Raw genomic sequence first — 24,023 nt, 5'->3', positions numbered from 1 at the left:
CGTTTCACCTGGATTAATGTATAGATTTAGCAGGTAGAAGCAAAAGCTCTTCATAATTAACAAAGTAGTCTATTGTCAGAACACTAACGAAAAGAGAGACCGTAAAGTCTTGTCAACTTTGTGACATTAAACATCTTGATATTTCTAAACGCAGTGTTCACAAGAGGGTAATATTTTATTCAGTTTGTTAAAAACACAAAAATTCAACTGAGTTAATTTGGAAGATCTTTTTGGCTTTATTTAGTGGTTCATGAATCGGGTAACATGCCATCTGGCAAGTAGAGAGAAACTCTGAGGAGTTAGATGTACACAATGGAAGGTTTTTATAGGAAGCAGGGTGGAACAAGAAATTACTAGTAAGAGAAAGGATTGTTTCAGGGAAGGTCACCTTCCCTGAGGGGGGTAGGGCAGGAGGTCTCATCATGCAGAATACCTTATGTTGGGTGGGGGCAGCTCAGCTGGAGACCATCCATGTGACCTCATTGATGCTGAAAATTTCTGAATGAGTGGCTGAAACTTTCACTCCAAGAGTGGTTGAAAGTGCAACTAAGTCTTACTTTCCTATCCTGGGGCCAGTGACTCGACCTTTGCACTCTTGTTTCCTTTTAATAAATTCTTGAAAACCTTTTACTTCAGTAGCAAGAGCTCCATAAATTTCACCCATAATTAAAGAGACACTGTTGAATTTAGACTTTCAAACATGGACATATGAAAGGCAGCTGATACATGGTGAATAGTCACTAGAGTCAGGATGAATGTGTCTCTGTGATGGCTCTGAAAAGGTCCGCAGTGGGGTGAGTAGAAGTCAGCCCCAAGTCTCCAGGTGTGAGCACCAGCTCGGTCCCCTGGAGCCCGACCTCAGACCAAGCTGCTCAGGCCAGGATGAAGCTACGTGTCAGAAGAAAATGATTGTTAGTTTCAGCTGTAATTAGGAACTTTCTCCTCAAACTTCTCTCTTTTTCTAGGGATGGGCCTGATCAGAATTCACCTCAGCTGGGAGTTTTCAGTGGCAACACAGCCCTGGAAACGGCGTATAGCTCCACCAACCAAGTCCTGCTCAAGTTCCACAGTGACTTTTCAAATGGAGGCTTCTTTGTTCTCAACTTTCATGGTCAGTGCATTCTCACCTCGTTGATTAAGGCAGAGAATTCCTTTTGGTTCTCCTGGTAGTGTTGACATATGCCTCCTCCCCAGTGAGAGCCTTCTGGGACTTCCTTACATTTGATGGCAGGGCCTCCTGTGGGGCTCCTCTGTTGCTAATGGTATTTGATGGTGCTGTGTGGCACACTTGCACTCATTCCAGGACAAGTTTGTTGCAAATGAAACTCTGATGTGGAGGCCCTGGAAATAAATTTAGTACCTTTCCCAGATTTCCTGTGTCTGTCTCCAGAGGAGCCAACATAGCAAATGCCATGGAATTATGGAGGAGGCAACAGGAAATTTAATGATTTTGAAAATCAATAATTTGGAGAAAAGTGTATCAGTCCCTTCTATCTCGTGAAAACTGCACCCGTGGAAGTCCTCAGCATGGGGTGCAGAGAGGAACCTCAGCAAACGTAAATATGGACCTGGCACCAGGCCACGGGTGAACATTTCTCTTCCAGCATCTCCAAATTATGTCAAGTGGTTTTATTTAAATGTCATAATTTTGAAGACTGTACCCTTTTTCCCTTCGACTTTATATATTCTTTGGCATGAAATAATCCTGTAAGCTTGAGAATTTTATAAAACAATGATTTACAAATAGAGACATTGCAGTATACCTAAGCATTAAAACAACAGAAGCAGAATGTTTTTTTAATAATTTTGTTTATTCAGCAAATGTAATTGAGTTTGTTTTTTTCCATAAACCCTTTAGCATTTCAGCTGAAGAAATGCCAGCCTCCCCCTGCAGTTCCACAGGCAGAAATGCTTATTGAGGATGAGGATTTTGAAATAGGTAATGTGTTCTTTGTTACAAAACCATTAGCTCAACCCAACTTTTTTAATACCCACCCCTCACTGCAATAGTTACTCACATGAGTAAATAAGTATTTGTCAGAATATTCTAAAGCGTTGCTAGGGAGTTCATATATCGAAAACATGTTTTTCTTCCTCCATCTCCATTATGTGTGTTTTTTGCCATTTGAACTTTGCTTCTGTCATTTTGAGCACATTGTCACCTCACCCACCCCTGCTCCCCTCCCACAAACATTTGCTAGCTTGTATTTTTCTTTTAAATAAAGTTTTCAGGGACAGACTTAAATGGATATTTGTGTTTATTTTAGTTTTTTAAAGATTTTATTTATTTATTTGACAGAGACAGAGAGAGAGAGAGAGGGAACACAAGCAGGGGGAGTGGGAGAGGGAGAAGCAGGCTTCCCGCTGAGCAGGGACCTTGATGCAGGACTCGATCCCAGGATCCTGGGATCATGACCCGGGCCGAAGGCAGATGCTTAACAACTGAGCCATCCAGATGCCCCGATATTTGTGTTTAGTTAGAAAAGCATGTTCATGCACTAGAAGGACTTAATCATTTGTAGCTAAAATAATGATGAGTAAAACTTTGACCTTTCATTGAAACTGGGATGTAATTGGTGAGTATATGTAATGATAATATTTAGAAATTCTGCTTTATCATTCTATATTAATGGAGAGTTTCATTAAGTAATCATCAGGTCACTAGCCATGGCATATGTTTGTGGTATAATTACTGTGACCCAGGATTTCTCTGTCTCGGCTACAAATACAGCATTCTGTTCTCACCCCATGTTTCAGACTGGGCAAACCATGTGACCCAATTTCTGCTGTATTCATAATGGCTCTGTTAATGGGAACATTGTGCTAATTAGGCCAAGGTCACAGGTTAGCCCTCTCTGGACGCATTAAAGCCATTCTATGCTACATCCTTAAATCCCAAGCAATCCCAATTTGCCTTCTTTTTTGGAATTGTAATCCTGGGGGAAAGGGCAGGACCATAGATCCATCAGTCTATGAAAAAACCTGCCACATAACCTGTGCTGGTATCAGTGAAGATAGCATTTTTATAAGTCAAGAAGTGAAAATAGTCCCCTTTGATTGAACAAACTAAAAATGAACACCAACGTGGGTTCAGAAGTGGTTTGCTCACTGACTTCATTTGGTATGTGGTCTTCTCTATGTTTTGTACGTTCACACACTCTTGTGGGTCATAGGAATATAATCCCAGGTGTGCTGTGTTGGCTCTTTCAGGGGATTTTGTGAAGTACCAGTGCCATCCGGGCTACACGCTGTCTGGGACAGACACACTGACCTGCAAGCTCAGTGCCCAGTTGCAGTTTGAAGGTTCTCTCCCAACGTGTGAAGGTATGCACAGCTTGGTCCTACACACACGCTTGTTCATCATGGAAAATTGTATGACTCGTATTGGTCTATGTGTTTTTTGTATAGCTCTGAATTGAATCGGTGCAATTAAGATTACCTGCTAACAGAAATACCTAATAATCTTTCTCCTTTAGTTATCTCTACAATACAAATCAAAGGAATATCAAATAAGAGGTCTTTCTTTTTCCCAAAAGTTTACCAGGAAATTTTCAAACATATGTCTAAGTTGAAATAATTTAAGAAATAACCATCTGAATATCTACCACCTAGGTCCCACCATTAATTACTATATATATGTTCTTAGTCATGTGTCTGTTGTCTTTCCATCTATCCATTAATCTGTTACTTTTGATGCATTTCAAGGCAAATTACAGGCATCACTACACTTCCCTCTAAATACATTAGTATGCATAAAATTATCTAGTGTTTACTATTTTTTCTGTAAAATTTATAATCATTGAAATGCACATAGGTTGCATACAATAGATGCACATATTTCATATATTCACATGTCTTTAAAATACATAGAGCATATGCAATAACAGAAAATATACAATAGCACAAGATTTGAGATTGAATCTATTGATTCAACTGATTGGAGTAAAATTAGATCACTTTAAAAATATTTGAAAGTCTCCAATCTCAAGTAGTATTGGGAGGAAAAAAAAACTGGAAAAAATATAAATAAGCTAAAATGGCTCAATATAAGACAGAAGTGTCATGGTATTTGGTCAATCAAAGTTTTCCAAATTAGAATAGTTTTGATTTTGTGACTTCAAAATCACAATAAACATTCAATTCATTTAAAGAATGGGAGCACCCCCCTTTCAAGGAATTTGAATATTATTATTCATCAGGGATCATGAAGCACATAAAAGTTCCCAAAATTTAGGAAGAGAAGACCCAGTGACTCAGTCTAGACTCCCAAGTGACTGCAGGTAAATCATTAATCCCTTGGGCATCCAGTGTAAGGAGGGTGGTTGATCTGCCTTATTTAGAGGACTTTTGTAAAGATGCAGAGAATATTAAATGAATTATTCTAAGTGTTTTATAATGTTAATTATCTGCCCTATTAAGAGGCAGTTTCCTTTGTATTGCACTAGTATTGACTTTAAAAGTGTTCCCACCCTTGAATGGATTAGTTTAGAATGTGTGCTCACTTCCTGCATTCTCATTATGAATGAGGCAGAATCCTAGTCATCCAGGGAGAAGGAGACAATTTCCAACATCTGAAGAAAATCTGGAATGCAGGAGTCTTAAATAACCATGATAACTCAGACTAATTCTAAGAAACATTACATTCAAATTGTAGCTCTGGGAGTGCAGATGGGTGTGGGCAAAGACCACCCTCTCAGGAGTATACCCTCTTTGGTCTGCTGGCTGCACTAACTGCTCAGAGGACCCACACATTTCTGGAAGTCACTGACACTCTGCCTCACACCTGCCTCACTCAAAGCTGGGGCACCGCACGGGGTGCTAAGTCAGGAGACTGAGTCATTCCTTTTTGGAAAAATAAGTGTGTCTGTACCATGTTACATCAGCAACAACCATCTACAGTGGATTTTTTCCCTCAAGGTGCAAGGGGATATAAAATGTTCATCTTTTTCCATTTGACATAAAAATTACCCGAGGTAAAACCACATTTTTAGGGCACATCTTAATTCCAACAAACAGAGACTTACATTTCTCAGCATAGATGATTTCAGGCAAGGGTGGTCTTAGCTGAATAGTGAAGAAAGGCATACATATTTATTAAATATGCTACTTCAAAAAGAGGTAAAATTACTTTATTATGTTGGCTATCCCCAAGATTAACCTTGTTTTTATTTAAATGAAATTAATTCATGATAGTCTGGGAACAGAGTAAATCAGCACAACATGAGCATCATTCTCTAAATTACTTGGCTTTCACACAGGGTTGCAGGGAGGATTCTGCTAACAAGACACATTCTCTCTACTCAGACCAAGGTTCCCATGTCCTCCTGAACCCCCAGCAGTTACTACAGAGGACAACATAGTTCTCTCCTGTTTCCATTCAGGAATAAATAATGTTTAAGTCAAACTGAGAGTCATCTTAGGTGCCATTCCCTAAATACATTCTTTAAGAAAAGGAACTAGGGGCTCAGATGTCTTCTTTCAAATAATCATTTAATGATAATCTTTTTCCAGTACTTTCTATTATTTGGTTGGGCTCAAGGGGAGGGAGTGGGCAATCCCCTGATAAATTAATGGTGGAAACTTATGTGAGTTATGAGTCCTCCTAAGTTCTGCTTTGAAAACTGTCACATTTTTAGGGTGATTGTTCCTTGGGAAAAATGAGAGCAAATTGTTCCTTAAAAGTTAGCATCCTATGCAGATATACCTCATTGGATGCTCATCTTAATTTAGAAAACACTGAGTGAGGGTTTGGAATGTCTTCCAACACCACCAAGCAATTCTCCCGTTCTCTCTGAACCCAGGCTGAGTGCCCTGCCATTGAAATCAATTCTGACACTCTCTACCTGGAGACAGTGTCCGACCTCACAGGTTAAGGGCGCAGTCCTCAAAGACTGCTCCCATTTCGGAGGCCAGTCACAAAGCCAGTTGTCACTTGTGCTTCTGACTGACCTGCTATAGATCAGAAGCACTCATGATCCCCTCTTTGGATTTTATCCTATGCTAGAAGAGCTCACGTAACCTAGGGAAGCATTTACTTACATTTAGCATTGTAAATATAGTATTGTAAAGAATTCTAATCTGTACCCTTTATTATATAAGGGGTTCAGATGAACAATCAGATGAGGAGGTACAGGTACAGGGTCTGGAAGGGGTCTCAGCACAGGAGCTTCTGGGCCCTGGAATTGGAGTGTAAGAATTTTTATACAGCCAATCAATCAATTTCTTAAAAATAAGAAACATACATTTTCAGTGAACACCAAAGACAACCAGTGCCCTTCAAATAATGAGCACTTCTTGGAAAGCTCAAGCATAACCGTAACACACACCTCAAGGGCGCCAGGGGACAGTTTTCCCATCTGTTTTTAGAGTTCTCTTTTCACAAGTCTCTGGGACCTGTAGGTGCTTTTAAGAATTAGTTTTAATTATTTATAAATCCCAGTGTTTGACTGCATTACTTTTGCTGAAGCCCGGCAAGATGCATTAAATAATATGCTTTGGTTTTAAGCCTCACATTTCATTTTTCTTCAAAAATAAGCTAAAGGAATAGCTTTGTGGAGACGTGTGGTGACTCAAAACTCAGGTGAATGTCTCAGAGAGGCACGTTCCTTCAGAGGTGTCTTTGATGGGAACTTCAAACAGATGCTTCCCATAGTGGGGGTTATCCAGTGTCCCCTGCAGAGATGCAGGCTGTATTTAAAGTGTGAGTGCTGATAGAGAAACGAACAGCCTGGCTCTGGGAGAGCCTGCTGTCTCTGAAACCTTCCCACTGAGGGTGGGTGTTGCTCCTAGCAACAATCTATGGAAAGGGACCAGAAGGAATAGGCACATAAGAACGAGCAAGAGACACAAATGAATCGAAAACACGTTATCTCCCAGGGAGACATACTCAAGTGCATTTTAAAACAATATGTATATCTGGAAAAAACATATTACGTGTTTGTTGTAAGAAAAAGGAAACAAATAATTTCACTTATATTTTCATTGCATCTTCTCTAAGCAACAGAAGCAGCATTTTGAGGAAAATGGAGGGAATAAAAATAGCCATGCTTGAGATTTTGCTTCTGATTCATCACCACTCACACCTTTCCAACCCTGGCATGCGCTCCAGCACTGCAGGTGGATTTCAGCAACTTAGCGGACAGTTTCCTGTTTCTAGATGATCTGAACTTCCAGTGTTGCCTAATAATGATAGTGGCGGTGATGAAATCAGTAGGCAGAGATTTGGGCTAAACATTTCTCAAGTGTAATAGCACAGAATGAAATGTGCTGGGGCAGCAGCATCTTGAGTCAGGAGGAGGCAGGCAGGTGGTCAGTGCATCGCAGGTGTTGAAACACCTGCCCATGTAGTGTTTCTGACTGAAGGAAAGTGTTTGTGTATATTTATCTAATCATGACCCTGACAAGTAGCTTTATTGCCCTCTGGTTACATCAGAGCAGAGAAATGCTCTGGTTCTCACTGCAAAGTCAAGGCAGGTCTGTGGACATTCTAAAACTCCAGGCCCTGCACATATGCATCCAGATAGAAAGGCTAATTTTCTTTGATTGTGTTCTCTTAAAAAATGCCAATATGTTCATTTTTGAAAGGGCATAGTATATTTCATGGACTGATCTTACCACCATCACAGAAGAAATTACTTTCTAAAGCAAATTGCTTTAGTCTGAGTGTTTTGGTTTGAATTATTTTTTATATAACTTACTATTAATTAACATTGTAAATATTTTTAAAAATATACCTAAAATACTTCTTTATTAAAAGGGTTCTATGAAATGTTTCCTCATTGGTAATCTAATGCCTAAACATTTTCTAAATTTTAAGGTACATCTGAATAAGAGCACTAAGGTAAATGAAAGAAAAAAAGGAAAAATTGCCTTTTAATAGACAGTTACTTGAATCAAAACTTTTGTATATTATGTAAACTTTGCCTATCTGTTTGGGAAATTATTTCAAAATGTATGTATTAATAATATAAATTTAATTAATTAAAAGGAGGTAATTCAACAAATAAGACACATTTCCTCTAATGAAAGTCCTTTTCCATGAAGGAAAAGCTGATCATTTAACTTTAAAATTTAAAAATAGTTTTGCTATATCTCTGTTAAATTTTGAATCATTATCAATAGATATTTTTTTCTTAATGGTTGTATAAATAAATTATTTCTGAAAGATAATTAAATTATCAATGAAATAAATTACTAATTAGGAGACTGTTGGTTTTCTTTTGCATGTTCAGACCTATGCAGATCAGTCTTATTTTGATTACCTTAGAAGTAGTTGAATAAAGAAAAAAAGGAAAGCAGGAGGGAAAAAATATGTCAGTGTGTCCACACTATCTTAATGATTCATTTATAATGATAAATTGATAAATGATTCATTATGATAAATTCATCCTTTAGAAATCACTACTCTTACTTGACATTATAACAACCCAGAGGTCCAATATGGCTTTCAGCCCAGGTCTCTCTGGCTCATCTCTTATCACAGTCCCAAGTAATCAAATGAAATACTTAAAATTTACTGTCCTAAATATAATTAAAACTATAATCAAAGGCAGAAATAAATGCATTGTTTCTATTACTGTATATAATTGAACAATGTTGTTGTAATATTACATTGAAAAGGTGAGGTCTTGCTTTATAGTTGAGTTGGGAAACCATGGGATCCTAGGATCAAATCTGCAATGCACCTGCCCTAAAATAAGGTGTGAGGGCAATTCAGTCATAGAAAGTTACTGCAGAGTGAAGGATACATGACGGTTTTAACCAGTCTATATCTGTACTTCCCACTTCACTCACAACGGGTAGATCAGCAGGGGCAAGTGCATTGCTTCACCACCTTTTCCAGATGAAGACTTTCAGGTTCCAGGTTCCTTTTCAATTTGGCAGCTTTGTTAGGTTTGGCTACCCTAGAGTTGTGTCAGTGACATAATCTCTTTGACCCTATGTTTCCTCAGCAGTAAATGAAATTAATCAATCTATCTATCTAGTCACCCTAAATACTGACACATATATATGTATGAAATTCTCATTTAAATTATAGGGTGATAGTAAAATGTGACTCATTATTATTTAGGGCTGTTCTGCTGGGTTTGTACCCTGTATTAAATTTGGCCATAGTTCAGTAGGATTGTTCCCCCTTTACTGCCATTGGCTTATAAATACAGGGATAGAAACTCTCCTACTGACGTCAGGTTCATTTTGTTAAGGAAGACTTTTACCGGTATTTTTCTCATTAGCACAATGCCCTGCAAATGAAGTCCGGACAGAATCTTCTGGCGTTATCCTCAGTCCAGGTTACCCAGGCAACTATTTTAACTCCCAGACATGCTCGTGGAGTATTAAAGTGGAACCAAACTATAACATCACCATCTTTGTGGATACATTTCAAAGTGAAAGGCAATTTGATGCACTGGAAGTGTTTGATGGTAAGTTTCTTTACTCCTTTTTTTTTTTTTTTTTTTTTTTTACCTACCAGTGACCTCTACATAGTGTAATAAAAACACCATCATGACGTTTTTGTTACACAAGGACTTTCATATATTCTTGAGATAAATTATATCTCCCCCAAACAGAAAATGAATTATTCTTGCACTTGTTTAGTCTCAAGAGTCTGTGCAACATGAACATACTTTTGTTAATGTTTCAACTTTTAAGTGATTAATATGCTAGAGATGCATTCTGAAAATGTCCTGAATTAACTTGAACCATTATTTAATTCTTTCATGTGGGAATTTAGAATAGATGACCTCACAGCTCTTCCTTTCTCTCTAAGTATTCTATTGATTCAGAAGGTATTTTAGGAAATTTAAGGGAGCTAAAGGACTTTAATCAATATAAACAATTATTTTACTAGAACTACATAAAAATAATGGCTCACAGAGATTTCTAGATGATAAATTCTACAGAAAGAAGTCTTTAATGTGCAATCTTTTAAAAAATAGTACAATGCACTTATCAAATGTTAGTACTGTTTTCAACTCTAGTGTTATATATTTTTACATATTTCTAACAAACTTATTACTAGAACAATGCCATGCTTAAAAGTAGTATGTAGTTGAATTGTCAATTTGAAATGGAGATGATGTTAATATTTTTCTTTGTATAGAAGCATAATCATAGCCCAGAAAATTAGACCAAGATACAATTATGGCTGTACATAATAATAAGGCTTTTGCATGTTTTGATGGACCTGTCATTGAGTTCAGTAAAATAACAATCAACTCAGTAAAAAAAAAATTACTGTAATTGATTCTGTGTGTGTCTCTGTGCCTTCTACTTCCTTGATGAATCATAATAGTCAAGTTGTTCATATGGATAGACTCCACATGAATCAATTTATGTATTTCCTAAGATGAGCTACTAAATTGGAAATTAAACTCATACTTATATACATAGAAACAGAGGGCTGAGGAGCAATATTTTCATATTCAAAGTTTTTTATTTTTAAGTGTATGTTAAAGCAGGCATGGACTGCTAAAGACTTTTTCCATAGTCTTCAGGATGGAAAGAAGTAATTTATTAGCCAAGTACAAAAGTGGTATTCTTATGTCAATGAGGAACCAGTTAAACTCGATTCTGAGGTCAATTAGATGACATACAAAACTAAAGTAGGTGAGCAGCCCACTTCTGGGTCTGTGTGTGTGTGTGTGTGTGTGTGCATGTACATACATATTCCTATACACACTGTATGTAATTAAATATATTTACATAATTGCTGTAAATGTGTTCATGTCCCCTTGGTTCACCTTAGTCAGATTGGAATTTAGCTGACAGTGCTTCTCCCGCTTCCAATTACAGAGCAGAGTCATTACCAGTATTTATTCCTAAGTGCTTATAGTTTGATCTCCCAAAAATAATGGGTGGATCATACCCATTATCTATTACAAAGTAGGTAATAGAGATAATATCAAAGCACTTGCTGTTAAAATTACCAGAGATCCATGGTTAGCTTTGTTCTAACCTCAAAGATTTGTCTATAAAATGAAAGGGCACAGTTTTACATGAATATTTTATTAAGTCTTAGCATTTTTGTTGCATGAAGTGTCATGTTTATTGCACCTCTCTCTCTGTCTTCTGTAAAATAGTGGTTCTTTTGTAGCTCATGAGTTGCCAAAAAACATGTTGAAAATATTGATTTTAAGCTTTATTATCCCAGGAGTATATTCCTGTCCACAGCTCTAGTAGTGAATATTCCTCGATTAAAAAAAATAAGTAAACAAAAAAATTGAATCATTATAGAACTCAACTGAGAAAGGTGTCAACATAAAGATTGTGGTGTTCACTTGTAAAATACTTCATGGTTTCCATGTTGGTGTAGAAATGACTACTCTCTGTTATGGCTAAGTCTTCTACACGTGCTGTGTTGGATGTGTATTTTTAAAGAAAAATCCTTGAGGAAGCTTATTGCATGTTAGGCAAAAAGAATAGTTGGAAAGTGATGAAGAATTAGTTGCTGGATTAAGAATACCTGAAGCTTTACTCTTGAGTTCTGTCATGAAAAGTGACATTTTAAAACTTCATAAGTGCAGGTTAATTTCCCTATGGTATTTTATTTTAGAATATATATCATCTCTTTAGACAACAACAACAACAAGAAAACCTGCACCCAAAACACATAGTCTTCTTTAATTATAAAAGATGGTCATCCTTTTATGGGACATCTTCCAGGAACCTGAGAAGTAGCATTTCATCTGATCCTACTTTGCTCCAGTGAAACTGAAGATTGCCTGGATCATCTCTAATGTACTAGTTTTTTGTATTTGATGACCAGGGTTGCCATCCCAAAGTACCAAGGTGGGGGGCTTCAACAATGGAAATGAATTTCCTCCCAGGCCCGGGGGTGGGAAGTCCGGGTTGCAGGTGTGGGCAGGGCTGGTTTCTTTGAAGTCTCATCTCTCCTTACATCCTCAGGTGGCTGCCCCTCAGTGTGTGTCTGTGTCCTGATCTCTTCTTTGTGCAAGGACTCCAGTCCTACCGGATTAGGGTTTATCCCGGGGTCCTCACTTAACTTTAATTATCTCTTTAAAGACCTTATTTCCAAATACAGCCACACTCTGAGGTACTGACAGGTATAACTTCACCATATACATTTGTAGTAACACAATTCCATGTTTTTTTGGTTTGTTTTTGTTTTTAAATAATTTTAACTCTGCTCTGATTGGGGTTACACAATAAGTGAAGTTGTGGTTTCTCGGTCACTTTGCATGAGTACAAATCCTACATACAACTCTCAAAGCGAGTCCCATAAGCCGATAAGATGTGCACTGCATCTAGCTGTGAGGACCACATTCTCCCACCCCATAATATGCTTCCCTGGAGGGAACTGCATGATGTGGAAAAGACTATGAGGTGGCACTGAGTTCACCAGCAGAGTGGTGTTGTGGATGACAGCCAGGAAAGGTGACTGCAGCTTCTGTGTTCAAGAAAGCAGCTCTCTTCATTCAGTAAGGGACCTCAAGTCATGGCAACAAGTCATGTCAGTTGATGGCATGCTGCACCGGCTTCTATTAACTATCTATTCGAGGTTGACTCTGTGTCTTGAGTTTTTAAAATTTTTCAAAGGTACCAAAAGTTGAAAAAATTTTAAAATACAGATGTGGACTCATTACTTGATGTGATGAATTTTAGGATTTGGTCAAATTTACCTTAGGCTCTTACCTTACCTTTTAAAGAGGCAAGGAGTACGGAGACATCTGGGGGCTCCACCCATATCCAGTACCACGTAACCTCTCCTAGAAGGAAATAGTACTGAAGGGGACAGAGTTTGGTGGGTCCCACTTGTTTTATGGTTCCTTTTCTATCTCTGTCTGTCCATCTGTCTCTCTCTATTATGTAACTATGTAACTCTGTCTCTATCATGTCCTATGTACCCATGCACACACACACATAATTTATATATGGCATAATTTTGAACTTTTACACGATTGCTATATTTATCTGCAGTTAGATTTCTTCAGTAGTCAACATGCTGTTTTAAGAGTCATCTATGCCAATAAGTGTTTATCTAGTTCGTTAATTAAAATGTGTATAGAATTCCTTTTCATGGCACTTTCCATTCTTTTCTAAAATGCCAAAATACTAGTTAGGATCTAGGTTTTGCCATACCAAAGCAAAGCTGGAGCAAACATTTGGCTATATAAATAACACTGGCGCACATGTGCTGAAGTTTATAGAAATATAATGAAACCCTCGGTTGTACTGGATTTATTGAATTGCTCTCCAAAGTGATTATACTAATTTATCCTTCTACCAGTATCACGTGAAAGTCTGTATTTCCCATATACTTACAATATTGTCCATACTAATGATGATAAAATTAATTTAATTGATTTCATATTATCTATGTATTATATGTTAATGTGACATTATTTTGATTGACTATTGTTTTTTGTTTGTTTTTTAATCAGGGAATATATTTGTTACTTTATTCATTTGGAACTGTCTACTTTGGAAATAAATATCTATTGTGCATTTAGACTCCTAAATGTGATAAAAAACTAAAAGTAGTCTGCATAATGTAGGTGCTAGCTCATATCTGAACTTTTGTTTTGTTTTGTTTTTCTGTTTTATTTAGGTTCTTCCGGTCAGAGTCCTCTGTTAGTGGTCTTAAGTGGGAACCACACTGAACAATCAAATTTTACAAGCAAGAGCAATCAGTTATATCTCCGCTGGTCCACTGATCATGCAACCAGTAAAAAAGGATTCAAGATTCGATATACAGGTTAGTAAGTGAAGTTTAGATTTAACATAAAAACTTTAATACAAGTGATCTGCAATAAATAAAAAAAAAATTGAGATAGAGATTTGTAATGTAAACCTAATTTCCAAGGATGAGTAATTGATTCCCATAGAAATAATATGATGGGAAATTACTCTGAGTGAGAGATCTCTAACCGATAGCAAAGAAACCATTTGTTGATTAATATTTTAATAATTATTGCTAAAATCATAAAACTTGGAATTGACTTAGGGAAAACAAAAGCATTCCCTCTAAAAGATAAAGTAATATAATATAAACTAATTATAAAATAGGTTTAAATGCTAAGAAAACAAACAGGAAGAGATATTCATTTTGCTATTAATTTTACAAGTGTTAATCTCTTACTATTAATAGTGTCTTTTTATTGATTATCTGTATGTCTCTTCATATTTGCAGACTACGTATATATATGTATATATATATACATACACATGTATAAATGCATACAAAATTAATATGTTACATATATATATTTCCTCATCAACATTTAAATCATTTTGTCCTTTTCCTGTGTATTTTAATTATTCTTTGCCAGTGTTATTTATATTAATTAAATCAGCCAATATATTTATGTACTTTAGATCATGTGTGCATTTGTCCAAATGACCTGACCCACACCTAATGTTTATACTGTTCTACAGGAACAGTAGGCAATTTAAATTCCTCACGTACTTTAATTACTAAGGAAAAAAAATCTACACTTTTCTCAGTATCTTACTCAATGATACCCCATGGTGATGACTGAGATAGGTTTCCCTAAGGAAGATGCCCACCGGCTACATTTAATTGAGCAGTGGCTTACCAGAGGATTGCGAATTCCTCTGTTGGCGTTTTACTTGGTCAGTGTTGAGGAACATCCTGAAAAGGGAACAGCAAAAAGGCAGAGTAGCCTTAAGAATAAGATTTCAGCTCTCTCTGGTTGGTAGACATCATGAAATATTTAAAAGAATCAAGGTTTTGAAAAGGCTCTAGATGTGTAGACAGTGGGCATGAAATTCAGTCATTCTTTCTTGATAAAGTTTAATAAAATACACACAGACCTTCATGTCTCTCCCCTTCTCTCAAAGTAGTTATTCAAAATGCTTATTGACAAAGAGCTCACAGTTGAAATTGTTTCCATTAGACGGAGTTAGGAGAGTATTAGGGCAATGATTGGATTTGTGTTCATCACGTTCCTTGTTTTGAAAACTAAATACCGAGACCTTTAGAATTGTTTGAATTTATTTCCAATGTGCAAAAATGGACATTGCAAGGAAATCATGGTGAACCTAATTGATCTCCTTCTATCTATGGCAAATTACTTAGTAGCCTGGTGATATGATTGTACCTTGAATTCTGTCATTCACAAAGGACATTTTAATTCATTATAAAACAAGAAGATTTTATTTGTTAAACTGTGTTGGGAGAGTAGGAAATTGGAGAATTTCAAAGAAGGCTATAAATTTTTGTTTTGTCAATGATTACCTCTACCTTTTAACAGATTTTCATTTAAAATTCAGTGATTCGATGATCTCTGCTAGTAGTTCATCACCAGTGGTTTTTAGCTCAGTGATTAGATGAACATGTCTCTATTGTTTTTTTTTTTTTTTTTAGATGAACATGTCTCTGATATATAGCAGTGTGGGTGAGGGAGCTCTAGCCTATCATATGACCACACATCATATCTTGCTCCTCTGTCCCCATATATGAAATCCTGGTCATCCAGACATAGGATTGATATAATTGATCAACATAATTTGAAACTGAAAGCAAAAAAGACAGAGCAAGTGCTGTCCAACAGTGGCTCTAGTCAATACAATAAACTGTGCTAAGTGTATGCAGAGTTAATAATGGTCCTTTGATACTAAATGAAGCATGTGAGCTTCTGTATTGGGACTGTTAAAGATATAGGTTGGTCAGACATATATCCAGAAAGTCTAGAATCTCTAACTTACCCAGTCTTCTCCCACAGTGGATGTCTCCCTGCTTTTTAGGGCACTACCTGCAGAGTTTGAGGACTGAGCATTGGTCTTCTTATTTCTTACTATAGCCAAGGATCAAACAGATGGGACTGCGTGCTCTAATCTTTCCCTTTTCTTCTCAGGGCTCTATTTCCATATCTCATTCTAAGTGAGTTAGGAGAGAAGAGGTGTCTTGAAAGCCTGGCGATAGAAAAAACATAGTAAATAGGAGAGAAAATGGACAGTGATCAGACTCTCCAGAGTTGGACAATCCTGCACATTATATCCCTTAACAGACTTAAACTATGACAAAAATCATGGGTGACATGCAATAAATTATGTGGTCTCTCTGTCCTTCCAGGGCAGTTTCAGACTTAATCTTATCTCTCCCTTTAGAGTAAGATCTACAGTCTGCTCCTTCTTCCTATAAATCATCTTTCTGTTTTGTTTTGTTTTTGCAGTTGGTAGCCAACATGCCTGATTATACCCATTCCTTCCCTAAAATACATATTTTCATTCATTCAAAACTTACAAAATTTGGTCTAGAACAAGGACATAAAAAATGGCATAGCCAAGGGGGAAGTGAATCAAAAGTTTCTTACAATAGTTGGTGAAATTTAACTTAAGAAAAATCAGTCCATTAAAAAAAATGAAATGGTATTTCAGAAGATCATCCAGCTGAGAATATTCTCTGAGGATGCTCTCATAGGAGCATGGTTGACAACCAAGGCCAGGCACAGACATTGCTTCTGGGCAATGCTATGATAGGGAACCTTCAAAAAGTTTCTTCTGAATTTATTTCTAAGGAGAGGTTCAACATTAAGCATTCAGACTTGTATATGTGTTCTTTGTCTATGGAACCTGCATAGGGAGGTAGTACATTTAAACTTCTTCTTTCAAAAGGAAATACACATTTCTAGTCCTTCACAACTTTCTTTATTTTATTGTTTTAATTTATCTGAAGGGAGTTCATAGGATCGTTTGCTGCAGTGAAACTGGTCTTGTAAGAATAAAATGAGTTTCTTTCTCTAAATGTGCAAATAAGTTGCAGAGCCTTTAGCCATTGGAATGTTGTATTCTGTGAGGTAAGACTGTATTATTTTAATAACTGCCTGCCTTCAATTTTAAAAAGTTCCTACAGAGGCAATGATTAAAGCTATTGTAAGATTTGTATTGACCTGGAGTAGTGCATTTTCTTCAGAGATTTTATTCAAATCCTGTATGTTAAAAAGAAGCTTCATATCTATATGATTGTGCAATTCACAAGACCCACTTAGTAACGGCAACAAGGAAAAAGTTAATGGCTCTAAATGCAAAATATTATATTCTTCTATTTTCTCCATTTTAATGATACTTTTCTTTTTTAATATTGAGAATTGTTTTGTTTCAAATAAGGTTCCTTCCCAGAGCCAAACCTCATCGTTTCTTATTCTGGTGGTCAGTCAGCTTGTTTAAGTGGGTAAGCCTTAAGGGGATGAGTGAGGGAATTCAGTATGATTCTTCTGTGTATTTCCTTATAGTATTTTAATCAGAAAGTCAAGATCTGCCTTCACCGAGTAATAATTGCATGTAATCCAAACTTCAAAATAAGAGCTTGAACCTTGGCTCTGGGCTTTTGGGATGCTTTTTGGTTTTGTTTTGTTTTGTTTTGTTTTAGACTTTATTTTTTCAGAGCAGTTTTAGTTTCACAGCAAAATTGAGGAAAAGACACAGAGAGATCCCATGTACCCCCTGCCCCTAAACAGACACAGCCTCCCCCACTATCAGCATCCCCACCAGATGGTGTGTTTGTTAGACTCAGTGAACCTATGCGGACTCATCATCATCACCTGCAGTCCGTGGTCTACATCAGGGTGACTCTTCATGTCATATATTCTGTGGGTTTGGACACATGTATAATGACATGTATCCATCATCACAGTATCACAGAGAAGTCTCACTGCTCTAAAAATACTCTGTGGTCCACCTGTTCATCCCTCCCTTTGACCCTTGGGAACCACTGATATTTTTAGCATCTGTATAGTGTTGCCTTTTCCAGAATGCCATATAGTTGGAATCATACAGTCGGTAGCCATTTCAGACTGATTTCTTTGACTTAGTAATAAACATTTAAGGTTCCTGCATTTCTTTTCATGGTTCGATGGCTCATTTCCTTTTGGTGCTGAAGAATATTCCACTGTCCGGGTGGACCACTGTTTATCTGCCCATCACCTACTGAAGGGCATCTTGGTTGCTTCCAAGCTTGAGCAATTTTGAATAGAGCTGCTATAAGCATTCATGTGCAGGTTTTTTTTTTTTTCTTGTGGACATACATTTTTAAGTCCTTTGAACAAATACCAAGGGTATGACTGCAAGATCGTAGGGTGAAAGTATGTTTAATTTTATAAGAAACTGCCACTGTCTTCTAATGTGGCTGCACCATGTTGCATTCTCATCAGCAGTGTGTCAGAATGCCTCTCATTCCACATCCTTGCCAGGCTTTGGTGTTTGGGGATGCTTTTTAGAACCAGTTGACATATTGGTGCTGATTTCCCACTATTGAAAAAATAAAGATATTTCATTTATATCCCTTTTACCAAGGGAAATGCCACGGTCTCTGTTTATTTATTTGCGTCTGTATGTGTTTGTGTGCCCATAGCACCTTACTGCAGCTTGACCCACACCCCGAAGAATGGTGGTATCTTCAATAGGACCACAGGAGCACATGGAAGTAAAGTGCATTATTTTTGTAAGCCTGGGTATCGAATGATTGGCCACAGCAACGCAACCTGTCGACGGAATCCAGGGGGCATGTATCAGTGGGATTCTCTTGCTCCCATCTGCCAGGGTAAGAAAAGTGATTTTTTATCCCCAAACTTGAATTAAATTTATTGTTCTTATTTTAATCACATATTGAGAATTACTGAAGTGGCAGTGATGGATAAAAGGTAAGGAAAAATTGAATGTGGGTTTATAGAAGTACAAATTAAACTTTCCACCGGCCATGCAAACATTTCTGACATTTACACTAGGCTTGATTTAGCTTTATAGCCTGAATTCAGAGGATGGTTGAACGTTCACTAGATGCTGGGTAGAGTTATCCTAATACTTACTTGTATTTCATTTTGAAGTAAAAAATACGTTATTCGATGTAGATTCAAAGGAATTTTTCCTGACAGTTGCATTAATTAAAAAATCAATTTACTAAAACCCCCTTTTCAAAATTTAGATTAAGAACTCATTCTTTGAGCCATATGCTATATATTTCATTTTCCTTTGGTCATTTAAATCTAGGGCTTGTTAAAGTTGTTTTCAGTATTTCATGCTTTTTTGGGATATTTTATCTGTCATATGCATAAAAATCAAATTTTCAAATAAGGCATTTTAATTTTAATTGAAGGTTTTGGAGTCATGAAATTTTCATAGTTTTGCCTTATTGAGACTTACATTCATAATAAAATGTTTTGGTCTTTGAAAGTTAATTATGATTTATGAATGGAGCCTCCTATTGGTTTCCTGTTTTTCTCTTTTTTCATAGATATTATATTTTCTGGTATTGCTCTCTGAGACAATAATGGATATTTATCCTAGTAACTATATGGGTCTTTAACCACCAGAAGTTATTCAGATACTTAGCTTGCATTATTTATGTTCCAGCTCCAGAAATTCTTCTTAAATATAAGACAAACATAAAGATCCAAAAGCTTCTTTCATTTGGAATGATGGTTTTGTTCTTTAAAAGAAGACATGATTCTCATTTTCTTTAAATGTTCTGTTACTCCATCTAGGACATAGACTCTATTGCTCAGAGAGTAGCCCTGGGGGCTGTGTGTCCTGTGCCCTGGGGACAGAATGCCAATGGCAGTAATAATGAAGAAACCCCAAACTGGACAAGGGCGGGGTGCGGGGGTTGGGGGTGGAGCAGCATTGGCAGAAGTTCCCAGAATCGGGACCTCTAGAGCCTGAGTCACAAAGTAGAGCCCAGGTGGAAGGTGTTCTCAGGATAGAAGGCACTAGAAGGCAGGAGGAGAGACCTGGGGCGAGAGACATGGGAGGAGCCACAATCCAGGCATGTGCCCGTGCATCTTCCTGTATCAGGAGGAATTCTGGAAACCCTTACGGAGCTGGAGACATGGCTTGCTCTTCCTACGAATGGCTGAAAGGAATAAGATGAAGTCTGCAGGGTGTTTTTCTGATACATTGTGACCTCTCTCTCCTGCTCCCATTTCCTCCCTTAGCAGAACTATTTAAGTCTGAAGTAAATGACTCAGAAACAGTGCACCAAAACCCAGACCCTCAGGGAGTCTGTGCAGTTTGGGTTAAGGAATCTGAGTGAGTGTGATGCGTGTCTGTTCTTTGTGTTGAGCGCATAACCAAGAAGAGATGACGCTGTGGAGGCGGCATGTTGGAATCACACAAAAACACTTTGCGTGGAAAATTAGACTCTCTTCCTTCAGATTTCTTCTGGGAGATAAATGACCTGCATGATTGCATTCTCAAATGATCATGTGCCCCAGAAGCACCATCTTCCTACAACAAATCCACAGTGTTCAACCCATTTTGTTAACTATTCTGATAACCAGGTAGTCCATAGGATTGTGTTCTTTCTTCATAAACTATGACTTATAAAACCTGGAGGGCACTTAAGAATCATCTATTTCAATTTACTTGTTTTCAAGTATCTGGAACTGAAACCCGGAAAAGTTAAAGTGACTTACCAATAATCATAAACATGTTGACCTAGAATCCAGACCTTCTGCCCTCACTTCAGTGTTTGAATCAAATTGTTTTCTGCCAAAAGGAATTCTACTTATAAAAAAATCTTGTAGGCACCAATTCTGGAGATAATCTGTATTTTCAGTATTTAAATTCATTTACTGTGGAAAAGTCTTTTGTCTTTCAGTCATAGGTATTTACAATTTGTATAAAATAGCATTTTAATTATAATAATATGCAAAATATTTTCATCATATGTGAGGCTATAATGTTTAAAAATAAAAACCGTGGTAGAAAGTAAGCTTTCTAAAGTCACTTAAAAAACTTGGTACAATTACATAAGCATTTTTGTCATTTAAAAATAAAATTAAATCTTTTAAAATAAGTAGAAGTAACCACACAAATAGATGAAGGCCATTGAGAAAATATCCTACAATTAAATAGAGTAAGTTCTATAACATATATTGGCACTTTATACCCTAAGGGTCTTTTACTCGTGATTAAAGTGTCATTAGAGTCGATTCGGGTGAATTTATGTATGTATGTATGTATGTATGTATGTATGTATGTATTTATTTTTTGATTCAGGTAAATTTAATATGAGATATAAATGTGTGATTGCCATAGTAGTTAATAGGGGGAAATTTGATGTGTTCAGCATTAATTATTCACTTTCCTTTGTTGCTTATAGAATGTAAAACTTTTATGTAATATAGACATCTGACTTATAGAAAGTCATTGGCCTCAATTGATACAGTCAGGTGGAGGCTTTGTAGATTATCAGTTCCGTTCTTTTATTTTTTTATTTTTAAATTTTTATTTATTTATTTATTTTATTGTTTTATTTGAAAGAGAGAGACACAGCGAGAGTAGGAACACAAGCAGAGGGAGTGGGAGAGGGAGAAGCAGACTTCCTGCTGAGCAGGGAGCCCGATGCGGGGCTCCATCCCAAGACCCTGGGATCATGACCTGAGCCGAAGGCAGACGCTCAACGACTGAGCCACTCAAGCACCCCCAATTTTTATTTATTTAATTTATTTTTTTATTATGTTCAGTTAGCCAACATACAGTATATTATTAGTTTTTGATGTAGTGTTCAATGATTCATTAGTTGAGTGTAACACCTAGTGATCATCACAACAGGAGCTCTCCTTAATACCTATCACCCAGCTACCTTATCCCTCCACCCCCCCATCTGTAACCCTCAGTTTGGTTCCTAGAATCCAGAATCTCTCGTGGTTTGTCTCCCTCTCTGATTTCTTCTCATTCAGTTCTCCCTTCCTTCCCCTGTGATCTGAGCTATTCCTTATGTTTCACATATGAGTAAAACCACATGATAATTGTTTTTCTCTGCTTGACTTATTTCACTTAGCATAACCCCCTCCAGTTCCATCCATGTCGATGCAAATGGTAGATATTGATCTTTTCTGATGGCTGAGTAATAATCCATTGTATATATGAATCACATCTTCTTTATCCATTCATCTGTTGAAGGGCATCTCAGCTCTTTCCACAGTTTGGCTCTTGTAGACATTTCTGCTATGAACACTGGGGTGCACATGCCCCACTGGGGTGCACATGCCCCACTGGATCAATACCTTTGTATCTTTGGGGTAAATACCCAGTAGTGCAATTGCTGGGTCATAGGATAGCTCTATTGTTAACGTCTTGAGGAACCTCCGCACTGTTTTCCAGAGTGGCTGCACCAGCTTGCATTCCCACCAACAGTGTAGGAGGGTTCCCCTTTCTCTGCATCCCTGCCAACATCTGTCGTTTCCTGACTTGTTAATTTTAGCCATTCTGACTGGTGTGAGGTGGTATCTCAGTGTGGTTTTGATTTGTATTTCCCTGATGGCTAGTGATGTGGAACATTTTTTCATGTGTCTGTTGGCCATTTGTATGTCTTCTTTGGAGAAGTGTCTGTTCATGTCTTCTGCCCATTTCTTGAATGGATTATTTGTTTTTTGGGTGTTGAGTTTGAGAAGTTCTTTATGGATCTTGGATACCAGCCCTTTATCTGAAATGTCATTTTAGTTCTTTTTTATATTAAATCATCTACTCTGTGTTCTGTATCAGGCGAGGAGGTTTCCCGTCGATTCATAAATGTGTTGAGTGTATGTGCTCAGCTGTAAGGAAACAAAATGAATGAGACCTGTTTCCTCCCTTCAAGAAAATCACCACCTAACCATGAAAACAGATTTATAAGTTATGGCAGTGAGCACCATGGATATCATGAACTAATTTATATTTATATATATATATATAATTAAATAGCATCTTCCTTCAGGTGCATATAGAACTCTTTTTAGATGAATGTCTTTAAAACAATAGGATCATGGGGCACCTGGGTGGCTCAGTCGTTAAGTGTCTGCCTTCGGCTCAGGTCATGATCCCAGGGTCCTGGGATCGAGCCCTGCATTGGGCCCCCTGCTCCGCAGGAAGCCTGCTTCTCCCTCTCCCACTCCCCCTGCTTGTGTTCCCTTTCTCGCTGTGTCTCTCTCTGTCAAATAAATACATAAAATCTTAAAAAAATAAAATAAAACAATAGGATCAGAGAAAACTCACCAAAAATTGTAATATCAAAAAGATTTTTTAGGCTAAATTTGAAAACATTTAAGAAATAAGGCAGGATTATCATACATTTATTGTGATTTTCCTTCAGTGTTAAAATACAAATTTTAAGGGAAACCTATTTCCTATTTGGCTGTTGGTACCATTATTTATAATTTAAATTTACAATGGAAGATATGTTCTATTTAGAGAAATGTTCAATTTTAGTTGTAGGATAATTGAGGATAATTTCAATTTCTTATAACAAGTATTGTAGTCCAAAGAGAGTTAATATATAGAGATGGATTATTGCCATCTAAGGGTCCTGAATTGCTGAAAGATTATAATTCTAGATCATGCAATTAAAGTTTGGGTGAGCTCTTTCTTTAAAATGCTCTGCATTCTATAAAGGAAAAAACTCACAACAATGTCGGCTAAATGCATATAACATTACACTGTTCCCAATCAAGCGAGCACACAAGTCTTTTAGGATTTTATTTTTTTCCCTGAGATATTGTATTTACATTAGACATAAAACTGAGAAATGAGAATTTCCATGCAGCGCTTCTATCTGAGTAAAGGTACAAGTTTTTACCTACAGAACCTACAGAACTTTCAAACACACTGTTATAAATTGAAGTAGACACAGGCCCTGTGTTTATGGAGAGGGTGTATGCTGTACAATTCTTGACATATTTGTTTTGATAGAGAAGCAAAGTGACATTAATCATGACTATGTTTGTGGATCAGGTCTGTAGTTAATAGTTGTAAAACCTAATGCACATGTTAAGGAACATACACCTACTTTGATTTCAACCCAAACTTACCTCTGAATTAGGCATGGCAGGTACCAAGACATATTCCCAACCCTTAAATCTCTGAAGGTCCAGTGGGAGAGACAGATTTAGGAGTCAGTAAATACAATTCACTGTGACATTCAGTGAGAGTAGATACACATTAAGTAGAGATAGCAGAGAAGGTCAGGGATATTTTTGCCATCATGGGACACCTGGGCTGGAATTTGCCTGGTGGGGAAGGAGTGATAAAAGATGGGCTTGGAGCAGTAGACGGGGGCCTCTCAT

At 37.1% G+C, this 24,023-nt stretch overlaps 1 protein-coding gene across 2 annotated transcripts in view; it reads left to right on the top strand.

Moving 5' to 3' along the window:
- Positions 1–24,023, top strand: part of CSMD1 (CUB and Sushi multiple domains 1) — a 2,052,675-nt gene that overhangs the window by 1,887,421 nt on the left and 141,231 nt on the right. For both annotated transcript variants that reach the window (XM_073902260.1, XM_073902259.1), the window contains 6 exons: positions 966–1,111; positions 1,859–1,939; positions 3,211–3,324; positions 9,234–9,422; positions 13,571–13,717; positions 18,335–18,523. In XM_073902260.1, coding sequence (XP_073758361.1) covers positions 966–1,111; positions 1,859–1,939; positions 3,211–3,324; positions 9,234–9,422; positions 13,571–13,717; positions 18,335–18,523 — 866 coding nt within the window. The remainder of the gene's footprint in view (positions 1–965; positions 1,112–1,858; positions 1,940–3,210; positions 3,325–9,233; positions 9,423–13,570; positions 13,718–18,334; positions 18,524–24,023) is intronic.

Source organism: Callorhinus ursinus, unplaced genomic scaffold (assembly GCF_003265705.2).
Source record: "Callorhinus ursinus isolate GAN/ISIS: 27379988/994484 unplaced genomic scaffold, GSC_fseal_2.0 scaffold17, whole genome shotgun sequence".
Taxonomy (NCBI): domain Eukaryota; kingdom Metazoa; phylum Chordata; class Mammalia; order Carnivora; family Otariidae; genus Callorhinus; species Callorhinus ursinus.
The sequence above is the reverse complement of the archived record's forward strand: the minus strand, read 5'-3'. Positions and strand labels throughout refer to the sequence as shown.